This window comes from Tetrao urogallus (assembly GCF_951394365.1).
Source record: "Tetrao urogallus genome assembly, chromosome: 20".
Lineage (NCBI taxonomy): Eukaryota > Metazoa > Chordata > Aves > Galliformes > Phasianidae > Tetrao > Tetrao urogallus.
The window spans coordinates 4722774-4736785 of NC_136833.1; the positions used below are offsets into that span (position 1 = coordinate 4722774).

General features: G+C 45.9%; 2 protein-coding genes across 2 annotated transcripts; both read left to right on the plus strand.

The window, feature by feature from the left end:
• Window positions 1–2131: 2131 nt before the first annotated feature.
• PEX12 (peroxisomal biogenesis factor 12) lies at window positions 2132–4081 on the plus strand (the record flags this gene model as incomplete). The annotated part of the gene is made up of 3 exons (XM_079545123.1): window positions 2132–2257; window positions 2552–3096; window positions 3682–4081. The coding sequence occupies 3 exons, from the start codon at window positions 2132–2134 to the stop codon at window positions 4079–4081; spliced, it is 1071 nt and encodes a 356-aa protein (XP_079401249.1).
• Window positions 4082–9295: 5214 nt separating this feature from the next.
• On the plus strand, window positions 9296–13875 carry LOC306954219 (schlafen family member 5-like; the record flags this gene model as incomplete). The annotated part of the gene is made up of 5 exons (XM_079545280.1): window positions 9296–9740; window positions 10182–10310; window positions 11010–11733; window positions 12025–12559; window positions 13858–13875. The coding sequence occupies 5 exons, from the start codon at window positions 9296–9298 to the stop codon at window positions 13873–13875; spliced, it is 1851 nt and encodes a 616-aa protein (XP_079401406.1).
• Window positions 13876–14012: the final 137 nt, after the last annotated feature.

Sequence of the window (14012 nt, forward strand, 5' to 3'; positions counted from 1 at the left end):
GCACAGTGAGGCAGAGCAGTCATTACCTCGTCCAAGCAGATAAACAACCTGCTGCCCCATCTCGATACCTCTTGTGACCACAAACCCAGCCCAGGCTCAGCAGCCCTGTTGCTGACACAGTCCTTGCGACTGCAGCCCAACTCTAAAGAGCACTTAAGTGTTTTTCCTCTACAAGAGCACTTGGCAGGATGCCACACAGAATGCACTGAGCATCACCATGCTGTTCTTGGTTGCATTATATGTGGATCTGTCGACCTGGGGCACATCTCTCAGCTGAGCTGGTCCAATGTTGCCTTAACAGTGATCAAAAGAGCAGATTATAGAGAAAATCCAGGAGGAGAAAAAAAAAAAACAACACACCACCACCACGTACATCATCCCAGTTATATAAAGCTACACACAGGAAAAAACCCTCACTGGATTTTGATACTGACCTTTAAATCCCAAAGCAGGACATTCAGCTGTTTTTTTCTGACCTCAGATCACATTTGGTAACACGAAGAATGATAAAACCACTCGGGCCCAGATAAGGCCAAGCACAGCACCTGCCTTCATCACCTGCCTTCACCACCTCCGTTCAAACAGACAGAAATCAGACTCAGCTCAATAAGCAGCAAACTGCCACACTCAAGAAAAACAGCTCTCTTCCAGCAGAGAACACAGATTTTGTGCCTCATCTACGGCAGAGCTGCTTCACACGTTGTTAAGAGACAGCTTGCTAGCAGCGCTGAGTCTGTCTCATATACCAAGGCAACTCCACATGGTTTACAGCAAATCTCAGCTGAAGGCCAAATCAAAACAGCCCAGCATTACAAATAGCCATGCTTTTAAATAACTCAAGAAAATGCCAGCTCCTTGTACACAAACCTAAATCTGGAAAGACTAAAGAACGTACAACAATGTCACAAATAGCCCTGTATTTTTAGGGAAAATCTAAAGCTGGTCACCCTTCCCTTACTAGATCCATGTCCAACAGCCATCTGCTAAAGCAGAAACAGCTACAAGGCGTTTGAGCTGCAAGAGGCCCCTGTTCCTACCCCTGAGCCAACAAGAAGAGACACAGAGGAACTTCTCCAGAAGTTCTGGCAATGCTTAATGCTGCTCACACCAGTGCGACATTTAAACATGACAGACCAGTGAAAAACAAACTGGGAGCACAGGAACAGCACTGCCTGAGCACTCTGCCCATCTGGCACCAACCTCTGTGGGCAGCAGGAACCCAGTCCTCACACCCAGCACCTCCCACGGCTCTCCCAATGCCCACCAGCTGCAGGAGCAGCCCTAGACCTCCCAACAGTTCTCTCTGCTAATTCCCATTCCTGCTTCCTTCCCAGTTCCACAGCCTCGACCCCTGCCAAGTGCCCCCAGGACTCATCAGTCCCTTCAAGGTCCCTCACAGTACCTTAACCTCCCAGGCCTCCTGCCCAGCTCTGCTGTGACCCTCACCTGCTCCCAGTGCCTCACCTGTGATCACAACCCAATCCCAGCGTCTCCCAGTGCCACCACCCCCTCCTAGTAACACCTCCCAACATTTCCTCCCCACTCCATCCAAACACGCCCTCCCAGCATCCCTCCAGCGCCCCCCACCCTCTCTCCAAACCCCTTTCCAGTGTCTCATCAGTGCCCCCACGCACTGCCAGTACCCCACCAGTAACACCCTCATCTGCTCCCAGCTGCCCCCAGCACCCCACCAACGATCACTCCCCCAACCCAGTACCCTACCCCAGAACCCGGCTCTCACATCCCCTCCCAGCACCTCACCAGTGCCTCTCGCCCTCTCCCCAACCCCCTTCCCAGGGCCTCACCACTGCCTCCCAATTCCCAGCTCCTCCCAGTACCCCCTCCAGCCTCTCCCAACGCTCCCTCCCCACGCCCCGGCACCACTCACGCTGGGACGGACGAACGGACGGACACACCGCTGCGGGGCGGGGGCGGTGGCAGAACCGGAACCGGAAGCGAAGGGAGCAGCCAGGAGGACTCGCGAGGAGCGAGAAGAAAACTCCCCCCGCCTAGAGCGGCCGCGCCCCTCCACCATAGAAGGGCGAGAGAAGGAGGCGGAGCGCCGCCCGCTCGGCCTCCGCAACGGGGTGGGAGTCGCAGCGCCCCCTTGCGGCGGAGCGGGGCGAGCAGCATGGCGGAGCTGGGCGCCCACCTGACGGCCGAGGCGGCCGGTGATGACCGGCCCTCCATCTTCGAGGCGGTGGCTCAGGACAGCCTGATGGCGGCCGTGAAGCCCGCCCTGCTGCACCTGGTCAAGGTAAGGGCCTGAAGGAGGGAGCTCAGGGCAGGAAACCCACCGGGCCTCACCTCCGCTGCCTCTCAGCACAGCTGCCCACTCTTGGGGGAGTCCGACCCTGCAGGTGTTCCAGAACCAGGGAGATGTGGCGCTGAGGGCTGTGGTCAGTGGGCACGGTGGGCTGGGGCTGGACTTGGGGACCTGAAAGGCCTCTTACAACCTTAATGATTCTGTGATTCTCATAAGCTACCAGAGCAGTTTGGCGTAACTCACAGCACAACCAGATCCATCCCTGCTGTGTCTCTTTCATTGCAGGTGCTTGCTGAGTCTAATCCAGGCCGGTACGGCCTCCTCTGGCGCAGGTTCGATGAGATCTACGTCCTTCTGGATTTTCTGCTCCAGCAGCACTACCTGGCCAGGTGCAGTGCCTCCTTTTCTGAGAACTTTTATAGCTTAAAGAGGATACCGACAGGAGATTGCAAACAGCAACCTTTGGCCGCTGCTGGCCTGCCGAAGAAGCAGCACTGGAAGTCTCTCCTGTTGCTGATTCTCGTTCCTTACCTAAAAGGAAAGCTAGAGAAGCTTGTGTCCAGCCTTAGGGAAGAGGATGAGTACTCCATCCATCCTCCATCATCCTCCTGGAAGCGTTTTTACCGAGCCTTCCTAGCCGCCTACCCCTTTGTAAACATGGCCTGGGAGGGCTGGTTTCTGATCCAGCAGTTGTGCTACATCCTCGGGAAGGCTCAGCATCATTCCCCCTTGCTGCGACTGGCTGGCGTTCGCCTGGTGAGACTGACTGCAGAGGATATCCAGGCCCTGGAGAAGAAACTGCCTGTAGCAGCCTCGAGTCAAACACACAGGTATGTCAGCAGCTGCATTCCAGAGTGTTACTGACCTTCAAGATTAAGCTGCCTTCTCTCAAAACATGCTCCAGAAGGAATATAAGTAGTGAAAATATGAAAACAGGTAGCAGGGATTAGCTTCACAGGACTTAGTGGTAATGAAATTGTTTTGTTTTTTTTTTGCATTCCAACCTCCATCCTGTTCTGTTGTTACCTACATGTTTCTAACAAGGAAAGTTGACTGCAGCAATTCTGCTAAAAGGATGGAAACTGAGCTATTAGATTTCTGTGAGCTGCAACTAAGACATAAGGATGTTTGATGTTCTGTAAAACAGCGATCCATGAGTGAAACCATCTGTGGTCCCCGCCCCTTCAATCCAAACTCTTCTAATTTAGTTGGCGCATGACCTGAAGCTTTCTTAGTGTACAAAGATCTGAGAAAAACATCCTAGCAGATACTTTGTTACCAACACCAGACGCCCTGATGTCACGGCTTAGAGTTAAGCTGTATAAAGCAGTGCTTTTCTCCCCTGCTCTGTTAGTTTGCAGATGCACTAATGCACAGTGCTAATTATTTCTCCGTTTCTTCTCTCCCTCCTGCAGCATTAAAACACAAGTGCAGTCAGCAGTGAGGAAGGCTTTGGGTGGCATCGCCTTCTCGCTGTCCACCGGCCTGTCTGTATGCGTGTTCTTCCTGCAGTTCCTGGACTGGTGGTACTCCTCTGAAAACCAAGAAACTATCAAATCTCTGACAGCGCTTCCTACTCCTCCACCCCCTGTGCATCTCGACCAGGGGGTGGGCTCAGCTCTCTTACCCAAACTGAAGACAGTGTGCCCTCTGTGCCGCAAAGCCCGAGTCAACGCCACAGCCCTGTCCACGTCCGGCTTTGTGTTTTGCTACCGTTGTGTGTATAATTATGTGAAGACTCACCAGCGCTGCCCAGTCACTGGCTACGCCACGGAGCTCCAGCACCTCGTCAAACTGTACTCTCCTGAGAGCTGAAAGAGCTGCGCTGAGCTTCAGAGATCTCTGAGGACAGCGGCTGGGCGTTCGGTGTGGTGCTGCACTGCGGGCAGCTGGATGCCGCTCTGTGACTCCCTCAAAGGGGAGAAAGTAACGATGAAAGGGGCTCAAGGTTTGAGCTGCTCGTGGAGGTCTGCTCCTAAGCACCTCTGAATGACGTCCTTCATTCCCACCAACGGTTCTAAATTAAAACCTCTGACTCTTTATAGAAATAAGAGTTGAAATGTAAGCAGGGATAGAAGAGGGAGGATACCTTTTCTCCACAAGGGAGAGAAATGACAAACCAACTTAAAGCAGCAGCTGTGCCAATTAATTAATTGTTAAATAAGTCTCTGATTCTGTTGTTACCTGCTTTTATAAAGCAAAATTCTTTCTTGATCGAGAATCCAAATAAATTTTTGACGATTGGAAAAAGCTTGCTGGCAGTTCATCTTTGCAGATGAGGGTTGTGGGTACAAGATAAGTGTTTCATGTGCTGGGAATCTTTAATGTCTAGGTTTGAATTAACTATTACTTTGACGTTTTAAGACATTTTGGATGCCCTGTCCCTGGAGGTGTTCAAGGCCAGCTTGGAGGGGGCCCTGGGCAGCCTGGTCTGGTATTAAATGGGAGGTTGGTGGTCCTGCCTGTGGTGGGGCTTTGGAGATTCATGATCCTTGAGGTCCCTTCCAACCTGGACCATTCTGTGATTCTGTGACGTGAAGCAAAACTTGCTGCACAAATTATGTAGGCAAATTCTGTACCACCCTTCCCGCACAGAATCACCCACATGTGAGCCTCCCAGGTCTGAACAGCTCTAATTACTCTTCTGAATGTTAAACAGCTCTTTAATGCCTATCTGACTAACGGGCATTAAGCCCACAGCAGTGACAGGCTAGCAGTTACCTGGTAGATGTTTAACAATCCTGCAGGTCGCTGAAGAATACCAACCTGACACTGACTGCTTCTGACTGGCCTGTCCTTAACGGACAAATTAATATCTGTTCAGGTTTCTTGCTTTAAAACAAAGCTGTGAAACTAATGAGAATTACATAAATATTACATTTTATCTGCTTTTCCACTGTGTTGTAATTGCCATAAGGTCTAACGACAGACGAGAAATCTATTTGTAAAGGACCACCAGCTTTATTAAACCAACCTTGGAGTTTACAAATTAACTGAGGTCTATGGTCACAACCAAAGTATCCTCAGTGCATGGTATTATTAATACAATTACATCAACATTAGCAGTGACACTGGAGTTGCACAGCACGTCGTTGTCAGAATTTGACTTTGCAAATCTTGTTTAGAACACCCAGCAAAGCTAAGCCATGTTCTGAGCAAATCTAGACAAAGAAAGAAAAAAAAAAAAAAAAGAAAGCACTAACAATTGAGTTGCCTTCCATTCTTCCTCATCAGAAACAATGTGATTTGTCCTCAGAAGGGAATCACTGTAACTGTACTCCTGGATACATCCCCCATAGAAGCTTCCTTTTCCACAAGCAGAGAGAAACGAACACAAAGCTGGCACCAAAACCTGAAGAGAATAAAAAACTGCATTACAGTGGCCCCATATCTTTTCTTGTACTTGTTTCATTAGCTCAGCCTCTTCTCCTCCCTGAAAGGGCTGCACTTCATCCCTCTGCAGTCCCATGGATTCAGATCAGTACAGCCCATCACTAATTCCTAACCACTGAATCAGGCGTCAGTGAAAAGTCACAAAAAGTGTTTTCAAAAATAGAAATTAAAACCCCCTCAGCACCTACCAGGCATTCTGAGTGTCACTTTTTCTGGGTACCTCAATAGGTACCTAAGAACCCAGGTAATCTTTTAGAGGGGTCTCATGACATCAGAGAAGTCATTTGAAACCTTGTCAGGTTTCAATTATCTTTCTTATAATCAACATTATAATTACCTTTCTGAAAATCCACACATAATAAAAACCATCTCCAATGAACAGCCTAGGGGAATCCTACGTTAGGCATATTCTTTCTCTAACAGCTGCATTAACAATAATACCTGCAGCATCCTAAGCCCTACCAGAAGAGAAGCAGCTGAATGACTTCTTCACCTGCTCCTCTCCATCTCACACCCAACAGACAGCATGAGAGCAGAGCACCAGAGCCACCCCTGACAACAGAGCTCACAACTAGAAATGCTGTTCGCTGCATTAGTGCTAACCTCTGATGAGTGCTTTACCAGAAAAAGTGTCAAACGACATTTTACAGAGTCTACATTGCATTTACAAGCGCAGAGGATACAGAGGCCATAGCACCTGGAGGTCCGAAAGCCAGGCCACATGTAGGAGAAAAGCCAAGAAACCTCTCTCACTGCAAGCTCTGTACTAAATGATATTGCAGCAAGATACACAAATCCAAACAGCTATTTGCACAACCCAGTTTTCAAATCAATATTTTTTCTACTGCTAAAAAAAAAAAAACAAACAAACTATGATTTTTTTTCCTATTTCAAGCAGCAGCAAAGTTGTTTGCTCTAGAAGAGTTTAGCCTAAATAAGCTCAGAGAGAAGATTACGTGATCATGCCCTGGTCAGAGCAAAGACTAAAAGTCTCAGCAATACCAGTTCAGAGAACACTTCACTCATCATTGCTTTGGGCAAACCCGTTTCCATTCAACGAGAAATCTGCTCCCAGATCAGAAAATAGCACAGAAAAAGTTCTAGTTCCAGATGCTTGTTTGCTTCTAGAAAAGAAGAAAGAAAGAAAGAAAAACAAACAAAAACAAAACACCACGTCAGTCCAAGGCTGGACTGAACACATAAGGAAGGGTTGTGGCTGACTCAGGAAGCACAAATTACACTTATACTCCCCACATAACCGGAAAGGGTGGACCCAGAAGTAGCACATATTGGAGCTAGCTAGAGAAAGGAGAACATCCTTTGGACTTAGACTGCTGTTTGAGAAGGAGTGCTGCATAGCCAGAGAGCCCCTCCACTAGCTGGGTGAGTTGACTTTTCCTTCTGTATATAACTGTAGGTCTACCTGCTTATACTCAACGCAAATAAATAACTTTTATTTAATAAATAAATAACCCGAAGTTATTTATACTCAACTCCCTGACAGAGCAGTGCTGTAGAGGTGGTACTTGGTGCCATCCGTGTGCTGGCTTTCACTCCTTCATAGAGCTTGTGCATTCAGTTGCATGTGTGACAAAGCCAAATGAGAAATGGAGAAGGAAAAGCTCTCCATTTCTTCTTCCTGAACACTACTGCTCAACCAGCATGTATCTCCTGCTGCACACAAAGACCCCTTTTATTGCTGCGCCTTTTACTGCTGCTCCCTTGGCTTCAAACTTAAAACTCCACCTCACACACAGGAGTGCAACAGGTAGAAGGAGCTGGTTTGTGTTACTCATCCACAGGAGCAGCATTTTCTGTCTCCTTAGCAGTGCTTGCTGTTACAGCTAAGAGGCTAAAGCATGCTTTGCATGTAAGATACAGTAACCATAAGCTGAGGTGCCAGGAAGGCCCAGCACCAGGCGGAGGAAAACCCTGCCACACAACCCCGCAGCAGCCCTCCAAGGGCCCCCAGGCCTATCTTAACCCGACCACCTCCTCAAGCCACCCATCTCCTCCACGCACTCATCCCTGCCAGCCAGGCCCTGATTCCATCCCCTGAGTCCCCGATCGCCTCCGACGCCTCGCGCCCTCTGCAGCCCGCCCGCCCTTTCCCCGCTCCTCAGAGTCGGGCCTGCTCCCCTCAGCGCCCCGCTCACCGAGACGCCATGCGCCCAGCAACAACTTACCGCTTCGTCCCGCCCCCTCCCCGGCTCCATCCAATGGCAACACGCGGTTCTACTGACTCAGAGAGCTCGCCAATAGGAAGGCGAGGCGCTGGTGCGAGCTTTTTCCGCCTTGCGTGGTTGAGGTGCGGGCCGGCCTTGCGAGGCGTAGCGGCTTTTTCTTTCGAAATGGGAGCGATGAGCTTTTGTATTCCTCTGAATAAAAACAGGGAACTAACAGCAGCTAAAAATACAAATCATCCCATCAGCTCAACAGAAAGTGCTTTTAAAGGAAAAGTATGACCATGATTTGATACAATAGTTAAACTAACAGTTGCTTGCTTGTGATTTCTTCTAGTGTCTAAAGGGGCTGTGAGAAAGGAGATGGGCTCTTAGAGTCTGTGTGATGGGACAAGGGGAAATGGCTTCCAGGTAACAGAGAGGAGGCTGAGACTGGATGTAAGGGAAGAGAGAGATGGTGGTCTGTGGATTTCAGGCACGCTCTCTGTTTTGGAAGCGGTAGGTAAGTGCTGTGCAGTGGGTGCTGCTGCTCTGGGCTGTTGCAGGCTGCTGTACTCAGAATAGAGGAGGTGGCATGGAGGAAGCACAAAAACTCCCAGAAACCAAAGGTTGGGACCCATTTGGGGGAACAAATTATTACAATTCGTTTAATCTCTCTCTCTGTATTTGCTGTTTGGAGAGTAGCTGCTGCTAAGGTAATGTTTTTTTGGGGGGAGCATCTGGAAGTGCGATGTTTTGACCTAAATGGTAAGCAGTTTTTTTTAACAATTGTTCCAGGCCCAAAATGGCTCTTGAGGACCATCAGCTGCAGCCACAGCTGCTGGTGTGGGTTGATGAAGCAACACAGTATCCTGAACTAGTTTTGTGTGTTGGAAAAATAACCTTTGGTGAGAAAGCAAGAAAAAAGATGCCAAAAAATTTGAAACAAGATCAAAAACACATCCTTGCCTCTGCAGTGTGTGCCTTGCTAAACTCTGGAGGAGGTGTGGTAAAAGCAGAGACAGAAAATGAAAACTACGACTTACAGAGAGATGATATTGGGCTGGATTTACAAGATATTTTTCGTTCTCTTCTTTTATTTCCGGATTTGGCAAAATACCTGGACTTTAAACAGCAGGATAACAACCTTTTGATTTTTATTAAAACATGGAACAGCGAAAAGATATCCTCAATCTCTAGCTCTGCAAAGCCACGTATCTGTAGCCTCCGTAGTGGGTTGTACACAAGAAATGGTGCTTCTCTTTCCCACATGACCCCTACTGAAGCTTTGATTTTCCTTGAAGAAAAGCAAAATAAAGCTAGGGCAGAATATAGCACAGGAGCACCTGCTATAAAAAGGAAGACAATGGCTGCTGATGAAGACATGCATATTGTAAATAACACTGTTGCTGAATTGTTTAATAGGGACCAACTGCAGTGTGGAGAGACATTGAATTTCACGGAGTCAGGGAACATGGAATTTAAGCATTTTTCCACTGAAAAGTTTTTCACTCGTGTTAATGAGATATTGCCTCAGTACATCTCTGGATTTGCAAATACAGATGGCGGCGGGTATTTGTGGATTGGTGTGGATGATAACAGGGTCGTACAGGGATTCAAAAGTGATGATGAGGGCCTCGAAAAATTAAGAAACCTAATTGATTATGTTTATCAGGAAAAATTAACCATCTTCCATTTCTGCAAACGTGAATGTGAACACCAGATAAGGTGTGAATACAAAATCTTCAAAGTGTATAATGGGGCGGTAGAGCACTATGGCTATGTCTGTGCTGTGAAGGTTGAGCCATTCACTTGTGTAGTGTTTGCAGAAGATCCGCAGTCATGGCTGTTCGACGGAGGCACTATCAGGAGACTGAAAGGAAATGAATGGGCTGCGTGGATGACCTCTGCTGATCCAGGTCTGTAAGACTCAGAATAATCCACTCCTGATTTTGGTATTTCCTTTGGTTTTCTGTAGGTTGGATTCAGTCCAAACTGTCTTGGTCCTCCTGCCTTTTAGGGTCTTTCTCCAGTGTGGCTACCAGCTTGGCAGGCAGAAAGGTGTAGACAGAGATTGTTTGTTCATTGGCCAATTCTTGGGCAATGAAAGGAGTATCACTAATAGAGCTAGAGATCACAACAGTAGTTAGAGATAAGAAGACCAAGAATAACTCTATGATCCGTAACTGGAGTCTATTCACTGCTAATCAGCTGTTGTCCACTCCTTCTGTTTATTTATCACATTTGTTATTTTAAATAAGAATAAAAGGTTTAAAACCAGCATGAGGATGGTTTGTACACCTTGCACTAAGGGGCAGCAACAGCTCATGCTATAGTATGTTTTCATTTCTCATTTCCAGATCTGTCACAACTTTCTGAGAACTTTAAGCTGGAGCTCAGTGTGACAGGGGGGCCGCCCTGTGCCAAGTCAGTTTACTCACACCGGGGCCTTAACAGCCTGGATGATCTTTGTGAGCAACTGTTTCCAGGTAGGTATACGCATTGCTTTCACTGACTGATAGGTCTAAAGATGAATCCCAAGGATGTGATCAAGGAGTTTGAAGAAAGTATTTAAACAGGTGAGGGAGATGGAAATGGTTTGCAGACCTGATGGCAACACTGCATCCAAAGGTTGGTGCCCCTTCCCCAAGGACTGACATCTTCCAGATATTATCATGTATATATGATGGAGCTCAGCTAGCTGAACATCTCTGGGGACAGAGCGTGGCTGTGCGAATTTTTCACAGTCTACTGAGAAGTGGGAAAGATAGTAGGGTAAGTTCACTTGGAATCAGCCCAAAATATGTAAAAAGACAGGGCCTGGGAAGAGAGCAGAATTTCTGTGGCACTGCAAGATCAGCCAAGTGTCCGGGGGCTTTTCTATTGAGCTGTTTGTTAATTTGTCTGCTAGGCTGGTTTACCTAAGCATGGCAGGAATAAGGTGGCCCTGTGCTGGCATCTTTAGTAAAAGAACTGTGACCTGGGTAGGAAATGTAAATACTGCATCATCAGATAACTCAGCATTAAAAAAAACCTTAAATCTAGAAACACATGAAAAGGGCTTTCAGGCAGCTAGGATCAGTATTTGTGGTCTTCCACCAGTATGAATCTTCTCAGCATCATTTTAGAGGGCTGGATTTTTATACTTTATATTAACACCAACTACTTCTTGTGCTCTGCATTGATAGTGAAATCCCACAGCCTAATATATACTCCAGAAAAACTCAGTAAAGATCTCTTCCAAGAGCACCTGGGGCTGAAGAGTTTAATGGATGAACAGTTGAAGGATGTTTCTGAAGGAGTTGTGATATTTTCCAGAAGCTGGGCTGTTGAGGTTGGCCTGTCAGAAAACCAAGACATAATCTGTGACGCTCTCCTAGTAGCCAACGGCAGGCCACCTATCCTCTATACAGTATGTGAACATCTCTCTGAGGGTTTATTTCACTACTCACGACGCACAGCCTGGAGGCTGAAGGAGAAATTAGTCAACACTGGAGGTTATACTCACAAATTGTGTGTAATACCAAAGCTACTGACTTTGCCTCTCAGCTCTAACTGTGGAGAAGAATGGGATCTGAATGTTCAAAAACTGTATCCTGAAAACTATGGCTCAATCGACAGCGTCAGCTTGAAAAACCTCTTGCATTCTCTCATCATAGTTTTGCTGAATTTCAAATCTTTCTTGAGTTACTCTGTTGGCTTTGAGTTTTTGAACCTCTTGACCATTGAACAATTCCAGCTACTGTCAGAAAATCTCCACAAAACTAAGAAGCTGTATGTTTACGGTCTACCAGGAACAGGAAAAACTATTGTGGCCCTCAAACTCATAGAGAAAATAAAAAGTATGTTTAAATGCAAACAACAGGAGGTTCTTTACATATGTGAGAACAAACCTCTGAAAGATTTTGTGAGGTAAGTCTTTACTCCTGTTATTTTTTCAATATGTTCTTTGACCAACACTTTTTGAAATAGCTGAGCACTGGTTAGATTTGGTGTGCCAGGTGTCCATCACCATTGCAGTTTTCAAAATGTGTATTTGGAATGTATTTTTAGTTAGGTTCATTTTTTTTTCTCTTGACATCCCTAATATCTACTGATAAATGTGATTAAAATACCACGGGCATTATTTTGTTCTGATCGAGTATAACTTGTAGTTTACCATGCACAGAGACTGTTTTAAATCCACTTGCATTTCTTCTGTAGAAAGAAGAACATCTGCCAAGCTGTGACAAGAGTAACCTTTTTGAAGAACGATTATAGTTACGTGAAGCACATAATAATTGATGAAGCACAGAATTTCCGAGATGAGGATGGTGATTGGTATGGAAAGGCATTGGCTTTGACTTCACCAGAGCACTCTGAGCCTGGCTTTCTGTGGATTTTCTTGGACTACTTGCAGACAACTCACTGCTTCTCCACTGGTCTTCCACAACCAAAACAGCATGATCCTGTGGAGATGCTAAACAAGGTGGTTCGTAATGCTAGCAGTATCTATTGCAGGCTAAAGTACATAATGGAAAAGATTGTAGAGAATCCTGCAATCGGTATCCTGCAAGCACGTTTACGGAGGTTGGTACGTACAGCCACATGTGCTCATGGTGTCAGAGGCTACTTTGAAATAGTACCTAAGAAAAACTGCTATGAAATAGCAGAGTATGTGGCAAAGCATTGTCATAATTATCTTAGAAGTGGTTACTCTGAGAAAGATATAGCTATTCTGTGCTACAACACTGCCCAAGTAAAGAGGCACAGCAAAATACTGAGAGAAGCATTGAGGATATCAAAAATATTACCAAGACAAATGGGTGAAGGGCTAGAGGAGTGCACTGTTCTAGACAGCTTCCGTCGTTTCTCTGGCTTAGAAAGAAAGATTGTGTTTGCTATTATTCCTTATCCCCTTCCCAACCATAATGAGGTTTTAAATAATATATTAGTATCTGTAGCATCCAGAGCTAATTTAAATATGCACTTGTTATGTGAGCTTTGGTACACAGAAAAAGCTCACTATAGTACTGCTCTGATTAAAAAATCTACTGCATAGCTCAGGAACTCAAAATTGTAAGCTTATTTGTTAGGTACCTAAGGAAGTACTTTCTTAGCCACCTAATGGAGTAGAAAATGAAGCCTTCTGTCCATGTTTTAACTACTATACACAGAAATAGCATTTACGAGAGACCTTCCCACTCAACTTCAGCAAGTCACTATGAGTTAGAACCACCTAGTTGTATCAGCTTTGCATTACTGACCTTAGGTATCAGTAGCACTTCTGTCTTGGTTTCAGACATGCCAGTTAGGCAAAACTCTTAAATGCAAAGTCCTTTCAAAGAACAGATCCAAAATTCCTAAAACTGGATATCTAAAATTGAAGGCTGGTTGAAAACAAGCCACGGACCTCCGTGTTGTTATGTTGTTTTCCACTATAGAATGGCCTGTGGCTCAGCTGGTTTGGAAGAAGAATCTAATACTCTCCCTTTATGCTTACAAGACACCAATGATTATACTGGATATGGTTAAAATAAGACATAGTACCCATCTGGATCAGCCTTGAAGTAAACTTGCCTCAGATTGTCAAATCTATTAGCGCAAACATTCTTGCTTCTCTTACTTCTGGAAGCTGGAGGCATCTTCCTTTTTTCCTTAGTCATTAACTAGTAGTCATTAACTAGGGAAGACTATCTGCACGATTCCCTTCTTGTCCTCCACACGTCAATCATTTAATCATGCCCTGCTGATCACAGGAATGTCACTAACACTACAATCGGAAATATTTTAATGTGCTTTCAGATCACTGCAGAATATCATATTTCCTGTGCACTTAGATTTCTGTTCTGCTGCAGACTAAAGCAAGAGTCTTTTATTTGTGTTATGCATAGCATGCATAGAGAATCTATTGATAGGAATGCAGATATTTATACAATAAAATTGCAGCGTGGTTGCCAACTGGTGGCTGCTTGTTCTTCCTTCATCAGATGTTTTCAGTATTCCCTGTTGGGCCCTCTGTGTGTTTCTGGTGTGAACCTCAGCTTACGTCATCAGTGCTGCCTCTTCATCTAGCTGATTTTCACATCTTTGCACATTTGATATTTTGAAACTGGTGTGAATTAGCTTGTGCCACAAACTGGTTAGTCTAGGTTGCTCTGTGTTTTGTAACTTTGCAACTGAGTATTGCCCTCGACCATTCATTTGCTTGA